The 16,283-nt window shown below is 42.2% G+C and overlaps 1 protein-coding gene across 3 annotated transcripts in view; it reads left to right on the top strand.

The window, feature by feature from the left end:
- ighd (immunoglobulin heavy constant delta) overlaps positions 1–12,035 on the top strand; it is a 30,504-nt gene extending 18,469 nt beyond the window's left edge. For all 3 annotated transcript variants that reach the window (XM_063222724.1, XM_063222716.1, XM_063222734.1), the window contains exons 6-13: positions 3,119–3,427; positions 3,867–4,175; positions 4,688–5,002; positions 5,270–5,578; positions 6,201–6,509; positions 10,178–10,492; positions 10,895–11,043; positions 11,920–12,035. In XM_063222724.1, coding sequence (XP_063078794.1) covers positions 3,119–3,427; positions 3,867–4,175; positions 4,688–5,002; positions 5,270–5,578; positions 6,201–6,509; positions 10,178–10,492; positions 10,895–11,043; positions 11,920–11,928 — 2,024 coding nt within the window. In that variant the 3' untranslated portion in view covers positions 11,929–12,035. The remainder of the gene's footprint in view (positions 1–3,118; positions 3,428–3,866; positions 4,176–4,687; positions 5,003–5,269; positions 5,579–6,200; positions 6,510–10,177; positions 10,493–10,894; positions 11,044–11,919) is intronic.
- The last annotated feature ends 4,248 nt before the right edge of the window (positions 12,036–16,283 follow it).

Here is a 16,283-nt window from a genome sequence, read left to right as displayed (position 1 = left end):
ATATGATATAATTTTGAAAATCAACATGGGTCCGAGTGGGTTTCGAACTCACAACCTCCACATCTCTAATCCAGCACCTTTGCCATTGATACTAAATGACATACATGGTATTTTAAGTTGGCTAAGGAACACTGCATGTGATATAATTTTGAAAAATCAACATGGGTCCCAGTGGGATTCGAACTCCCAACCTCCATATCTCTAATCCAGCACCTTTATCATTGAGCCAAGCAGCTGGCTGTCAAAAATATTTCAGCAAGACAATATCGGATTGAATTGAAGAGCTGAACAATAGACTTCTAGAATGGTAGTTGCAGGTGTTCGTTAAGAATAGAATGTTGAGAGAAAGTGACAGTTGAGATGGAACCTTTTATTGGCAGCACCTGTTCTGATTGACTGTATGGCAGCAGAAATCCTTACTTCTCCTTGTAAGACCGTCTCTGATGGCAGTTAGTATGGTGCTCTAAGGCAGAGGGCAGAATCAAAAACAGCTTCTAGGTCTTTAGCTTGCTGTTGTTAAAAAACTAAAAAGAATTAGCACATGTCCTGTTCACAGATTGGAGTCATACGTGTGATCTTTCGAACAGTCTTTGAATGAAGTTTATAGGTTAAACGGTTCAGTGACAAATGGACCTCTTGTGGAAGATGTGCTAACCTCTTCAGAAAGGCACTTCAAGAGTCAATGGGAAAAGCCATTGGGCCACCCCTGCTGTTTTTACACACATGATACTTTCACAGTTTGGAGACATCTCATAGAGCTCCAGTGGCGGTTTTGGGGGGTGTGATGTTGGTAAGCACAAATTCTGTAACCAAGCCAAACTAGTGGGGTCTCCCCCAGATGAGATTTTTTAAAATTAAAACGCTCTTAAATTGTGAATTTTGACCTCTTCAGACAGCGCCCTAGTCAAGTCATTCTACCACGTTGCATTTCGCATCCTCATTCCACGACTTGAAAATACAATCCAAATGCTCGCGTTGCATCTTACAGCAACAATTCATATCAATGCATTGAACAGAAAAACATATCACCACAGTCATCATTCCAGAAAGGGGGTGTTCTTATTCTGCTAGGTAGAACTAATAGAAATGAAGCCAAGAGTGGCCATAAGCATGCCGTTGCGACCAAGGTACACTGTACACGAGCACTGCCAAAAACTTGCGTAGGCCTGCCGTTAACTTGAAAACAGGCTACGGGAAAGACAGACACCAGCCCTTCTGAACAATTGTGAACCCATCCATGGGTGAGCGAGTCAACCCGTTCCTAAGCCGCAAGCTTCATCAACAACCAAACATGTTACAGCGGACATATAACCTTACCTTAAAATGCTGTCTTGACCGCAGAAATCCCAACCTTTCACTTAATCCACGCGTTTTCCATATCATTGTCCACGTTCCTGTTTGTAATCCATATGATATCTAATCAAGAAAGGCATATTGTGCTGCCGTTTAGCTATTCTGTTCAACTAACTGACGGTGTGTGGTTCGTGTTATCTGCATATTATTCATTCGTTTCTTCGTATGTCCCAAAGTTCTACTCCATGATTTGTCCACAACCAAAACACAGACGTTTCTTGAAAACTTTGATTGTAGTTCAAATGTGTTGTCTTCAAGATTATCATAAAAGCAACTGGCTTCAGTCAAAAATGTAAACATTGCGTCTGTCTGAGCTCTACTTCCTGAAACCAATGTTAACGTAAGGTGTCAGATCGAGTTATGATTCATAAACTCATCTGTGAATCATATTTCCCGGCGCGCTATTGGTATAAGCATTATCATAATGTGCTTCAAAAACTGGCAGGGCATCAGCGGAAAGCCAATTAAAAAACAGATTCTGTGCCATTGACTCATTCATGCCATTGAAGTCATTTAGAAATTGTGCTTCATTTTCTGCGGTACTGTGTTTCACCATCGCTGTTAAACAGTGTTTCTCCATAGCCACTGTGGTGTTGCTGTTTAACCAGTTTTATCAGAACCACAGGTAAGCAGACAACACAGACAGCTGAATCACGATAACAGGAAAAAGGGTTTAAATTCGGATGTCGCGTTTAACGCTTTTATATTGGTAAGCCGTGCTTCAAGTACTTACATTAAGAACCGCCTCGTTAGAGCTCGCTAACAACGCGTCAACTACACTTCTAGGTGAAAGTGTTGATGTTTTATGACCGAAAAAGCCTCCTTACAGTCTGATCTGTAGAGTGACGGAACACTGTCTCCTTAAGGTTCTACCATTGTTTTCTATGGGCACCCAAATTTGCACAAAATCGCCAACGGAAAAACGACAAGAGACACGGACATGCTTTATCAGTACAAATGATCTCCAAGCCGAGCCGGTCGTTTTAGTGTTTGAACAGTGTCTCTATCTCGAAAGGCCTAGGGGGAGATCCATTTTCTATTTTTACTGCCCTGCACAAGAAAGCAACAAAGCAAGCAAGCAAGCATAAACTGTACTTAGAGATTACTAGAATCGGGCCTTGCTCTGCAAGCCCGCTTAATTAAAAAACAAAGAAATCATATTTACATAAGTATTCACAGCCTTTGCTTAATACTTTGTAGAACCACCTTTGGCAGCAACTACATTCATTTTTTCATTTCGAAATGAAAAGGGATTAAAAGGGAGGTCATCGGTGTGTGTTTCAACCTTTCTTTACATTGAAATTTTACATTTTGAGTCTGCACCTGGCTAAAATAGATGGGTGTGAATTTTGAATGAAGTCCTATGGAGAGTACCATGATCTGCTTCTGTAGTCACAGTGCATGTTGACATGCATGCTTCTTTAGGTGTAATTCAGATTTCCAATGTTGACGGCATTCATACATCCCCAAACCATGTCAGTCCCACTACCATGCTTGACTAGCCAGATGATGCACTTTTTTTTTGTAAAACACATGCTTAACACCACCTAAAGCAAATTTGTTTTTCTTGGTCTCATCAGACCACACGACATGGTTCCAGTGATCCATATCCTTGGTCTGTTCATCTCTCTTCAGACCAAGATTAAAAAAAATCTTTAAATGGCGTCAAGGATGTGTGGTGGTAAGTGAGTTTCATCTACATTCCATCTACATCTCGTATCTTTTCTTATTGTGCTTTTCTCTTTTTCATTCACCTGCCATGCAGCTCAACTGTCAGTAGAACTGACGCCCCCATCCCAGAGAGAGCTCTTCCTCAACAACAAAATAGTGTTAAAGTGCATCATTACCGGGGCAGACTCAGCAGCTGTCAAGGGGGCTCAGGTAACATGGAAGGTGGCAGGGAAAGAGCCGAGCAGCCAAGCCACACTGGAGAACGGGGAGTCTAGGAAGGTCAGCAGTCTTGAGGTGGAAATGGCCAACTGGTTCTCTGGAAGTGTCGTCGAGTGCCAGGTGTCTGATCCGCGCAAAGGTGTGGTCAAGGACAGCTCACTGATGAAGAGCATCAAAAAAATTGGTGAGGGTGGTTGGCTTTTTATAGTGAATTTCTTTCAAGCTAACAGAGTTGGAAAGGAGCTATGATGAGGTGCCATGCCATGTTGAAGTCCACATAGCAATAGATGACCACCCATTAGTTGCTACCTGCTTGTGACGATGGGTTATACAGCATATGGTGTTATATATGTTTCATGTATAACGGACAATAAAGTTTTGTCTAATCTAATCTAGTCTAATCTAATAAATAACTGCCATGTGAATAGGACATTTGGGTTGTCTTAGACCTAATCTGATCTGAAAAACCTGTTTGTATCAACAGTTTCATTACACTACCACTATTCATTGCATTCATAATATACAGGTACATGATTCTGTCTTCTCCTTTTAGTGTCAGCAAATCTCTTTGACTTTGCAGCTCCACTCTCATGTTTCTTTGTTTTGTCATCTCCATCCATTAGACGGAGGAGACCCTGAGGTGATCATCTACACCCTCCCGGACAGCAAAGTCGCCAGCCAGGAGGAGTCTGTGGTGTGTGAGGTCCGGGGGCCTTCTCTGGGTGACGTTTACATCATGTGGCGGGTGGATGGAGGAAACTACATGGAAGGGAACTCTGGCCACCTGAAACGTGACAATGGCAATGAGTCAGTGGTCAGCATCCTGACGGTCCCATCGGAGAGCGTGAGAGAGGCCACCTTGTTCAACTGCGCTGTGAAATATGGCGGCATGAAAGACCACACCACCCCATACCTGAAGAAGTACTCCAAAAGTAAATACCAAGAGTGCCATATTTGCAATGATTATTCTTCTCTCAGTTGTACTCAGGGATACTTTATTATTATACAGTATTTTGACATTCAAAGAGACTAAACAATCTTTATTTACAGGTTAGGGTTAGGGTTTGTTCGGTCTGGGCACAGCATATTCTTTAGTAAAGGAATTTGGTATCGACCAACTGGAACTGGTTGGCTATTTCACCAAAGTTTATGTTTTTCCTAATGATATACTTAGCGTAGGGTCTGGGAACATAGCACATCCATGAGTCCATTAGGGAGAACACATGCATGACCCCAACATGGATTTTTTTGTGTGCAAAATCTCTTAAACTGCCACAGCTTTAGTGTCCCAAGGGTCCATATTCATTTCACAGAATTCTGTGAGATCAGGCTGTAGCAGAGGTTTTCACCTTCTGGTCGTATAGTTAAGTTATTCTGTATATTTGCAAATGTACATGTGTTCTGGTAGTATCTACAATAGTATCTCTCTCTCTCTGTCTCTCAGCCACGGAGACCCCCTCAGCGCCTACAGTCACGGTGCTGCAGAGGCCCGGACAGCTGGTGTGCCTGGTGTCCGACTTCAGCCCCTCAGCTATCAAAATCACATGGCTGAAGAACGGCATGAGGATAGATGAGGAGGGGCCTGATCATGGGCCTGGGCAGTCCATCAGCACGGCTCAGGTCTCCAAGGGGCACGACAGGAAGTTCAGCACCCACAGTCACCTCAACCTGACCTCTGGAGACTGGGACAGCGGCATGAGGTTCACCTGCCTGGTCACGCACGTCACAGGGGAGCTGTCCAGGAATATTTCTAAACCAGGTGCGTTGCCATCCATGCCCCATCAGGGCTACTGATATCTATTTTCGGTCCTGAAAGCACCCAAACATCAGCCACCTTCCCTCTGGCATACATCTACAATAGGTACAATAGATGCAATATAGCATTCCTCTGTATCTTTTCTCATTGTGCTTTTCCCTTTTAGCTAGGGGTTTAAGGAATAAATCAACCATCCTCTCTCTGACATATATCTACATCTCGTATCTTTTCTCATTGTGCTTTTCTCTTTTTCATTCACCTGCCATGCAGCTCCACTGTCAGTAGAACTGACGCCCCCATCCCAGAGAGATATCTTCCTCAACAACAAAATAGTGTTAAAGTGCATCATTACCGGGGCAGACTCAGCTGCTGTCAAGGGGGCTCAGGTAACATGGAAGGTGGCAGGGAAAGACCCGAGCAGCCAAGCCACACTGGAGAACGGGGAGTCCAGGAAGGTAAGCAGTCTTGAGGTGGAAATGGCCGACTGGTTCTCTGGAAGTGTCGTCGAGTGTCAGGTGTCTGATCCGCGTGAAGGTGTGGTCAAGGACGGCCCACTGACAACGAGCATCAAAAAAAGTGGTGAGTGGTGAATTTCTTTCAAGCTAATGGAGTAGGAAAGAATCTACATGTATGATGAGGTTCCAACTTCCATGCCACGTTGAAGTCCACATACTATAGCTGTTAGATGGCCACCCATGAATTGCTACCTGCTCGTGACAGTTGGTTATACACAAGTTATGGTGTTCTATAGTATGAAACAGCCAGGTGAAAACCACATTTGGATTGGCTTAGGTCTAATCTAATCTGACAAAAAACCTGTCTGTGTGAACACAGCTGTCATTACACTACCACTAAAAGAAGAAAAATCCGCACTCACAAGTGTCACTGACTTCATCAGTGCCTTGATAGCCGAAACGCGTTTGCTTTTGGACATGGTGGTAATCTATAAATAAATAATGAGACTTAGTTTGTGAGTGCGGATTTTTCTTCTTTCAGTTGATACCTTTTATCGTGCACCCAAAGACTTGAAAATTCATTTTTTTCAAGAAGTTGAGCGCGTCCTCTGACAAAACTTGATTACACCACCACTATTCATTGCATTCATAAGTACATAAAACGGTCTTCTTTTAGTGTCAGTAGATCTCGTTGGCTTTGCAGCTCCACTCTCATGTTTCTTTGTTTTGGCATCTTCATCCATTAGACGGAGGAGACCCTGAGGTGATCATCTACACCCTCCCGGACAGCAAAGTCGCCAGCCAGGAGGAGTCTGTGGTGTGTGAGGTCCGGGGGCCCTCTCTGGGTGACGTTTACATCATGTGGCAGGTAGATGGAGGAAACTACATGGAAGGGAACTCTGGCCACCTGAAACATGTCAATGGCAATGAGTCAGTGGTCAGCATCCTGAGCGTCAAATCGGAGAACGTGACTGAGGCCACCTTGTTCACCTGCGCCGTGAAATACGCCGGGATGGAAAACTACACAGCCCCACGCGTGGAGCAGCACTCCAAAAGTAAATACCAAGAGTGCCCTGTTTGCGATGATGATTATTAATCTCTCGCGTACAGTATTTACAGTATACAGTATACAGCATACTGTATTTTGAGGTTCAAACAGTCAAAAATTACACCGCATTGGCTTTTCACTGTGTTTCTGTGAACATATTGTGTGTTGTGCTGTGTTGTGTTGAGTTGTCTTGTGTCGCATAGGTTTTATATATATAAAACCTGACCAAAAAAAAAAAAACGCTTTTTCAACCATTTGCTTAATACGTGTATGTACTGTCTGTTGTTGCATGTATCATGTGCTATGTGTTGTATCCTGTCTTTTGTGTTGTTTATTTTTACCAAGAAAAAACATATTTAGAGTTTTGGCTCTGCGATAAGTTGCTTGATATGTCCTGTCTTGTCCTGCCCTGCCCTTGATATGTGGTATGTGTGCCCTGTTTTGTGTTGTGTTGTGTTGCAGTAGATGTCATATGTTGTGCTGATCCCATGTCTAATGCCTTGTCATCCTGGCAGCATCTGTCAAAACACTCCACCACTACATGTTTGTATCTTAAATTGTGCATCTGTACCCTGCTTTTTCTGTCAGTCACTGTCACTGTTGGTCTGAAAGTACTTCTGGCTTTGTTGTCTGTGCTTTGCCTTGCAATGACAAAAAACATCCAATAAAATATTACCCCAGCAATTTATCACTGCTGGAGTTATAAAATGGATCCTTAAAAATGGAATTTAATTGTGTTGTAGAAATGTGTGTCCATATCCTTTGCAATGTAATCTACAGTGTATCTAAAGTGCATAGAGAAGTTGATCAACCAAAGTTGTAGTAAATCTACAATAATTTGTGCATAATAACTGTGCCATTTTTGGGACTAACCTCACATTTGTAAAATCATTAGACAAGATCACTTGTGCTGTATAAGTAGTGCAAGTACAAATTATACAGATACAGTTGTCCAAATTCACATAACAGCACATATGGGTCCAGGAACACCGCATAGGCCTAGGTTGAACAGACTAAACGAAACACTGGTTATTTCCTTCCACACACTTTAAAATATTCAAGGGGTCTGTACTGCCTTTTGCCCTTAGTCATTGGTCATATATCATGCAAGACAGAGGAGTAAAAATGTGCATAGATTGACAAAATGATTGATTGATTTATTGATCGACACAACTCTGACAGCAAAATAATTGTCTTGTATATCATGTTATTAACCACACAGCATAGTATAAATTGTACGTTTTCAAGCAAGGACACATTTGGATGTAGATGAACGCGGAGAGTGAGCTCCACACATAGTTCACGTTCGTGACGGCGCATGCAGAAGCAGCCCGCACAGCGTGCATGCATACTTTGACATTTCAATGCGTTCTGGTCAGAGGTTTCATTAAAGATTCACATTGGGCATGCACGCTGCACAGCCTGCTTCTACATGTGCCGTCATGAACGTGGCCACACTGTATTGGCATGTGTCAGGGGTGGAGCTATAGGAGCTTTAGAAAGACATTTGCCACTGGGCCCAGGGCCCAGTGTTGCCAATTTAGCGACTTTGTCACCAAATTTAGCAACTTTTCATCTCTGGTGAATAAAAACCTCATCTAGCAACTAGTTTTTGGTGAATCTGGCGACTTTGAAAACCAGTGACAAATCGCAACTCTGCACCGCCATCAGAAGCGTTTCCCACTGTTAAGCAGGGCTGCAGATTAGCTCTGATCTCCAAAAAGTAGCTAGCACTGCCGTTTCGTATTGTGAAAAGTTGCCATGCAGGCATGTTTTCTAGAGATCAGTGTGTCGTGTGTGACGCTGTGACGTCATACGCAGCATCATGACGTCCCCTAGCGACTTTCGGTTTATTTTTGTGGCAACACTGCCAGGACCCTCCCATTTTGGTGGTGGGGGGGGTTATTATTAGCCAGGCTGTGCCCTCCTAGTGACGCAACACCTTCAGTGTTGCCTCTAGTCAGGCCAAGAACAACACAGACACGATTCTGAGCTCCCGAAAAACGGGAACTCCTCCCACTTTGTCAGGAAGCAAAAAAACATTAGCAAACTAAGGGAGGTGGGTCAACCATACCGTTTGGGAAATGTTAATTGTTATGCTCTTGGTTAGAGCAAGTCTTAAAGAGATTTGAATGTCGATGATAATCAGGCTAGCTTACTAGGACCTTGGATGGCTGTATGGGGGACCTTCTCAGTGTTTTTCCCTGGGGCCCTGTGAGCAATGTGTTCCGCCACTAGTATGTCTGAAACTCACTGGGCTGCATGTGAGAACTCTGCGGAAATACATGCATCTGGCCAGTCAGGTTAAGACATCTTACATGTATGGGAATGCATCAAAACCATCCATTAAAATGAACTTTTCATTGGCCCATAAAATAGTGTGCAGTTATGCTGCAACATGTTCTCACAGAATTCTGTGAAATGAACACGAACCATTGTGACACAAAATCTGTCAGCATCAGGGATTTTACCAAACTTCTGTGATGGGGTCACGGAAGGGCCTTCTCTATATTTCCCAGCCCTATGTTCCCAAAATCGTAGGTTTCAACATGTGTTCTCTCAGGATTTTTCTCATTGCAAAGTTTTTTTTCTCAAAAACATTTCTTACGGACAGGTTAATGTTAGGGATTGTTTTGGTCTGGGTACAACTAAAATTGATCCAGCATTTTATTTAGTAAAGTAATTTGTTATTGACTGATTGGCTATTTCACCCACTGGTTCATTAGATTTGTAATGATAGACGTAGGCTAAATCCCATTACACCTTAGCCCTATGCCTTTCCCCTTTCCCTCCGTTTTGCGCGTCCATGTGTAGGGGTAGTGGGGTCTCACTCTCAATTCACATTAAGACAGAGGGGTAGGGGTACGGCGAAGGGCTTTGCATTCCTCCAAACGGAGATTTTCCGACTCCACACTCCAGACGGAGGGCTACGACAGATTTCCCTGAATGCATTGCGAATGCATTTAAAAATTGGTGGCAAGCCGCGGCATCCACAGCAGCACACAAGTTTAAGTATTTTCACCGAAATTGACGGATTTAAAGTGGTAATAATTATTCTATTGTACTAACATTGTCCTCATGTGTAATGCCCATTTTCTCCATGAAACGCACGTGAAAAAAATCCTATTAACATCAACTTAATTCATGGAATTAGTGACAGCTGTGAGTGTCATTCCGTGATAGTTGAAGGGGTGTCTCAATTTGTAGGGGTTGCGTTTCAAGCCCTACACCTTGCGGCTCCATTTGAAAGCACGAGGGGCAAGGGGAAGGCGTAGGGGTAGGGGTAGAAATTAGAACTGGGAAAGGCCCTTAGCATAGTGCTGTGGGAACAGAGAAATTCTGTGAGTCCATCACGGAAAAAACTTCTGTGACCCTAACATGGAAATTTGGCAAAATCTATGACACTGCTTCTGATTTCCTGCTCCAAAGTTCCATATTCATCTCACAGAATTCTGTGAGATCAGGCTGTAGCAGAGGTTTTCACCTTCATATAGTTTACTGGTCATATAGTTAAGTTATTCTCTATATTTTCTAAGGAATGTGTTCTGTCTGTAGTATCTACAATCGTATCTCTCTCTCTCTCTCTCTATATATATATATATATATATATATATATATATATCTCTCTCTCTCTCTCTCTCTCTCTCTCTCTCTCTCTCTCTCTCTCTCTCTCAGCCACGGAGACCCCCTCAGCGCCTACAGTCACGGTGCTGCAGAGGCCCGGACAGCTGGTGTGCCTGGTGTCAGACTTCAGCCCCTCCGCTATCAAAATCACATGGCTGAAGAACGGCATGAGGATAGATGAGGAGGGGCCTGATCATGGGCCTGGGCAGTCCATCAGCACGGCTCAGGTCTCCAAGGGGCACGACAGGAAGTTCAGCACCCACAGTCACCTCAACCTGACCTCTGGAGACTGGGACAGCGGCATGAGGTTCACCTGCCTGGTCAAGCACGTCACAGGGGAGGTGTCCAGGAATATCTCTAAACCAGGTGCCACCCTCCCCATACAGAACACTAACAATGTAAAGTGAACCCAATTTTGTGCCCCCACCCCATCTCCCTAGGCCGGGACAAAGGACCCCTTTTATCCCCCGCCCCCGACTTCCCTATGGGCCATCCTGACCTTTCCATCACCTCAGTACTGCTCACAGACACGTGGCACTTTCTCTCTCTCTCTCTCTCTCTCTCTCTCTCTCTCTCTCTCTCTCTCTCTCTCGCTCTCTCTCACACACACACACACGCACACGCACACACACTTACATTTCCAATTACTTTTAACACAAAATGCGATGTCGTAGACTGCTATATTAGACAAAGCCAAGATTATAATTTGCTATCTTCACTTTTTTCCCCGATGACTTGTTTCCTGTCGTCACAAAAATCAATATCTAGAGCCCCAGAATGAGGTGCTGTTCCACGATGACAACATGGCCGACGCTGTGACCGAGGACACCATAGCCGAGACCCTGAACATGGCCTGGGCCTTCCTCTTCCTCTTCCTCTTCAGCCTCCTCTACGGCTGCACCGTCACCCTCATTAAGGTGACACACACACAGCACACACACACACACACACACACACACACCTGCTCACACACACCTGCTCACACATACTATGTGAATATATATTCATTATATATATCTAATATATATTCACGCAGGCTGCACCGTCACCCTCATTAAGGTGACACACACACAGCACACGCACACACACACACACACACACACACACACCTGCTCACACACACCTACTATCACACACATGCATCACACATGCTATCTAACATATATTCATTATATGTATATAATATACTGTATATTCACACAGGCTGCACCGTCACCCTCATTAAGGTCACACACACAGACACACAGACACACACACACACACACACACACACACACACACACACACACACACACACACACACACACACACACACACACACACATACAAGCAAACACATACAAGCAAACACACACACACATGCATTGCTCACACACGCTCATATACTGTACGTATTCATTCATGTATGCTCACACAGTCCAGTCTTGCCACACCTAAAGTACACAAAGGCCAAATGCAGTAGCCAGACATTTTCACAAAATGAGGTTTATGCTGAAAATGGTCTCATTACACTGCCTTTATCTCATGCCAAAGCCTAAGCCTTATGGTCCAAATGTCTTCCATTTTAGAGATTCAAATTGGCAGTAACTACAATATCCAGCCTAATACCAAGGCTTTGAAGACATTTTTTCTCAGTTTCATTTCTGCTGTAGTTACTGCACTTTGCCTTTGTAGGGCAGAGCAGTATACTGTACTCTCTATACAGATCAATGGATGAAATGTGCAGGCAGGTGGATGCAAAGCTTGTTATTAGGGCAAGTGGATTTTAACCACGCTGTCTATTCTCCCCACAGGTGAAATGAAGCGCCGGGTACAGAAAGTCTCCACTGTATTGATTACTGTAGTGATGAATCATGGAAGCCCTGTGTGTGTGTGTGTGTGTGTGTGTGTGTGTGTGTGTGTGTGTGTGTGTGTGTGTGTGTGTGTGTGTGTGTGTGTGTGTGTGTGTGTGTGTGTGTGTGTGTGTGTGTGTGTGTGCGTGCATGCGTGCGTGCGTGCCTGTGAGCACTATGTCACCATTGTTTTTTGTTTTTTTTACTTAACTAAGCAAAGTTATCAATATAGTGTGTGAAAGTCAAATTTCGATTTCTGATTGTCAATGAATGTGTGTATATATTTTTTGGGTTTCTTTTCCCACCAAAACATATGTCCATCTCCTTGACAGAAATATGGGCCTGGTCTCAGCTGACAAATGACAAAACTGTATAACACATTATTTTAGGGTTCAGAGGTTAACCACTAATACTTGACTAATTCTCTGTGGAAATGACTTATAAGACCTTGATACGCATTACTGATATAATCATAGTTAGGACCAAGAGTAGACTAGAGTAGAGTAGAGTGCTTTTATTAATCCGGAGGGAAATTAAGGTGTGTGACAGCTTACATAGATAGACCTACATAGATATAAGACATACACAAAGACCTTATACGCATTATTGCACATTGCAGTAAATATATAGCAAAAATCTGAGTATAGCTAAAAGTATGCCCTTAACAGGTCTTACAGTCTGTACAGCATATACAATACAGAAAGCCACGCATACAGACAGTGGATAGGCGTGCACAGTATACGTGGCTAACTTGTGAAACCTATTCTGAAGTCTTGTCCAAAACTGAAACAGCCTCTTCTAGAAATGCAAATCACAAAACTGAAACTTCTTCTTGTAGAAATGCAAACGTGGGATTATTTTTCCCTCTCAGAAATTTGACTAGCATGCGATCAGCCATGTCCTGCCTTCTTACTTCTGCCATATCGGGATATCAGCAATACAATCACAGACTGAGATAAATAATGCAAAGAAAGACATAAGAAACAAAATAAATAATGAATAATATGTATATGTACGTTATTGGGGGGTTTATTTTGGTATTTTATGTCTGTAAGTTTTCCATGGAGGCTTAGTGCCACTCAATGTTTCCTCATCAACTTTTTTTCAAATACAGTATTATGCTGTATGCTATTTTCTAATTTATTATGATTGTGTTATTTTTATGTGAAAGAGCTTCTATAAAATTTCTATTTAAATAAATATTGTATAATGATTATGATTGCTAGCGTGATTTTTTCCCCCTATATGTTACTGTGACGTGATTTGAAGTCAGTATTTATTGCAGTCCATCTTCTCACACGTTATCTCCCTTGAATATTTGAATATACTGTGAAAAATATTGTCATTTTAAGACAAAAACACTTTCTCAATAAACCTAATCATGCATGTAGCACACGACCTGTGTCAATTACTCCATGTTTCTCTACAATAAATATCCATGTTTCAACTTTGAAGACAACCATTATTAAAATTAACCAGTTTGACGGCATAACTAGTAGTCCACAATTATTTCTACTTTTCTTTATTTTCTTTATCTTCCAATAATTCCTTGTTAGTAGGACAAAAAAGTAGAAAACAAGAGAAACGAGAGGAGTGAAACAGAAACACCCCACTCCCCACACTTGCATAACGGCCCAGCCAGCTTGTCTGATGCAAACTGTGGTATACAAATGCACAAATATGTAAAGAAAGGGATGCATGCATGCACCCCATGGGTGGTTAAGGTGTCCAGGTGTCCAGGTGTGGGGCGCTTCAGGGGCGTCTCCTGGGTCCGCTGAGGGTTTCACTTCTGCTTCTCTCGGCTCTCAGGAGCTATTTTCTACACTGGTTACTGGCAGACATCTCCCATCTGTTCAGAGAGCAGTGAAGCCAGACAGGTTTCACTATTAGTGGCATCACTGATCCCTTGCTTATAGAAGGGTGAGAAAGGCTTCAGATACCATAAACTAACTGGCCATGCAGTCATTTCCATACGTGTGACACGAGTGAATAAGTTGGCTTATGGTTCACTGCTTTTTTTTTTTTTTTTTAAACTCCATTTTTTTTCAACCAGGAAAATAGTGTTGAGATTAAAAATCTCTTGTACAAGGGCGTCCTGGCCAAGTTGTTGCACAAGTTACAAAATTAGAATTTCAGTTGCATTAACCCATTGATGCCTGATGTTGCGTTGCGCAACATTGGCCCTGGCGCCTGGAGCTGCATTACGCAACATTCAGGCTCATGAGATTTGAGACAACTTTATTAAAAATCTCTGTTTGTTTGAGATGAATGAACACATTCTAATGAAAGATGAGGGTCTTAGCGTTTAAATGCAATTTGGTGCATGTTCTTATTGTACTTCAGAAGCTGAGATATTTAGGTTTTTATAGGCCAAGGGCAGCTTTTCTTGAAAATGGCTTAGGCATTCAGCACCTTTTTTTGCAGGTGCCTTAGGCGTCAATAGGTTAAAATAACAAATCAATCAACAAATCAATTAAAACAATTACAGACAAGGGACTCACTTTCAAGTGTTCTCATCCATAAAATCGCTCAATGGAATCATCTCAGTTCATTTCAAATCTGTAACCTGAAAAAAATTTACCTTGAGCTAGGAGCAGCAAAAGCAAAGGCCCTTTTCCCCAGTTCATACGAAAACAGGGGGCAGAGACAATTGTCATTGGAACCCAGACCATAAGAGTCAACGTTCCTTACTGTGATTAGGCTGCAGATGTAGGGTGGCAGTAGTTCAAATATTGCTTTGTATGTAAAAGTGTACCAGTGAGTGAGAATCCTGGTAGCCAGTGCAAGCCATTGTACTCTGGGATAGAGTTCACAGTGATGGGCCCTACAGTTAGTGATGAACCGCAGGGCAGCATGATAGACAGAAACAATCTTACTCCTTCATCCCCATGGCAATTACCGAATTGAACAAGATGTGGGAGATACATTCATGACATTATGGACTTTCATATTGGGTTAATGGATGCATTTGACCAGTGGTCTGTATTTATTACGGATTTATTTATTTACATAGTAACTATATGTTTAGCTATTTATTGAGTGTATTTGTTGTACTGTATGTGTTTTTTTATTGTAGGCCTATATATTTTTATGCCATTCATTCTGCTGTGCTGTAAATCAAATTGCCTTTTAAAGGACATTAAAGCTTTCAAGTCAAGTCAAGTACTCAGGCATTGAGCTGAACGCATTCATATACAGGAAGTCTGCATAGTATAAAATGGATACAAACGTTGCAGAGACAATGGGTTTCTTAACATCAAAGGAAAAAAATAATGTATTTCTAAATTTAAAAAAGAACTAGTTTTAGTTTAAGTTTCATTACAAGATCTTCAATGTGGGCATTGAATGTCAGTGTGTCCTCAAACAAGATATCAAGATAAATATACAAATGTATACCACCTCGATTACATTTCCCTCAAGGGTTATTAGTGTGTGGGAATGTTGAACAGTATTTTCCTTGGCTTTGAAACAGCCTTTGCTTAGTCTTATCAGCATTGAGTTGTCGGTTTAGCTGTAGAAATGTATGCTTGATGACATTGAAGGTCATATGCAGTGATTCAACCACATTGGCAGGACAAAGCAGTAAATGATTGTGTCATCGGCATAAAAATGCGTATTAGCATCAGACACATTTCGTCCCACTTCATGTACATATTGAATAAAAGGGGGCCTAAAACGGAGCCTTGTGCCACCCCCTTGTGGACTCGCACAAATTCTGAGTACAAGTCTTCATGTTTAATGCACTGACTGGGTCCTACCACTTATATAATTTGTCCAATTTGCTTCAATTTGTACAATAACATTTACGCACTTTTCACTTATCACTTAGTCTTTTTAAAATGATCTTCTAAATGCATGCCTTATGGTTTATGTTAGAAGTCGTGTGACATTGTCTTAAGTGCCCAAAGTATTATTGGGATCCAACAGTATATCCCCACTGGCCTGCAATCACACTAGAATAAGCTGACAACACTTGGCCATCACATTTCCATTTAAAGTAAATATGTCACTGCACATCCCCAGTCTCATTGCACCACATGGCTAAGGTAATCTGTCATGGGTCTGTTTGATGTGCTATATTTCAAGCACCATGAACCCAGATATGATCACATTATACACATTACCACTATTGTCCTGATGCTGTTGTGCAGGTTTTACTCCACTGCCGTACAGTTTTCAAATGTGATTCTGAAGTTTGGTGCTTGAAGGTTAGGAAGAAAGCAAGCAAGCAAGAAAGTAATAACAAGCCAGCAAGCAAGAAAGAAAGAAAGAAAGAAAGAAAGAAAGAAAGAAAGAAAGAAAGAAAGAAAGAAAGAAAGAAAGAA

This window comes from Engraulis encrasicolus, chromosome 2, assembly GCF_034702125.1.
Source record: "Engraulis encrasicolus isolate BLACKSEA-1 chromosome 2, IST_EnEncr_1.0, whole genome shotgun sequence".
NCBI classification, from domain to species: Eukaryota; Metazoa; Chordata; class Actinopteri; order Clupeiformes; family Engraulidae; genus Engraulis; species Engraulis encrasicolus.
Note: the sequence above shows the minus strand (reverse complement) of the source record. Positions and strands in the feature narration are given on the sequence as shown.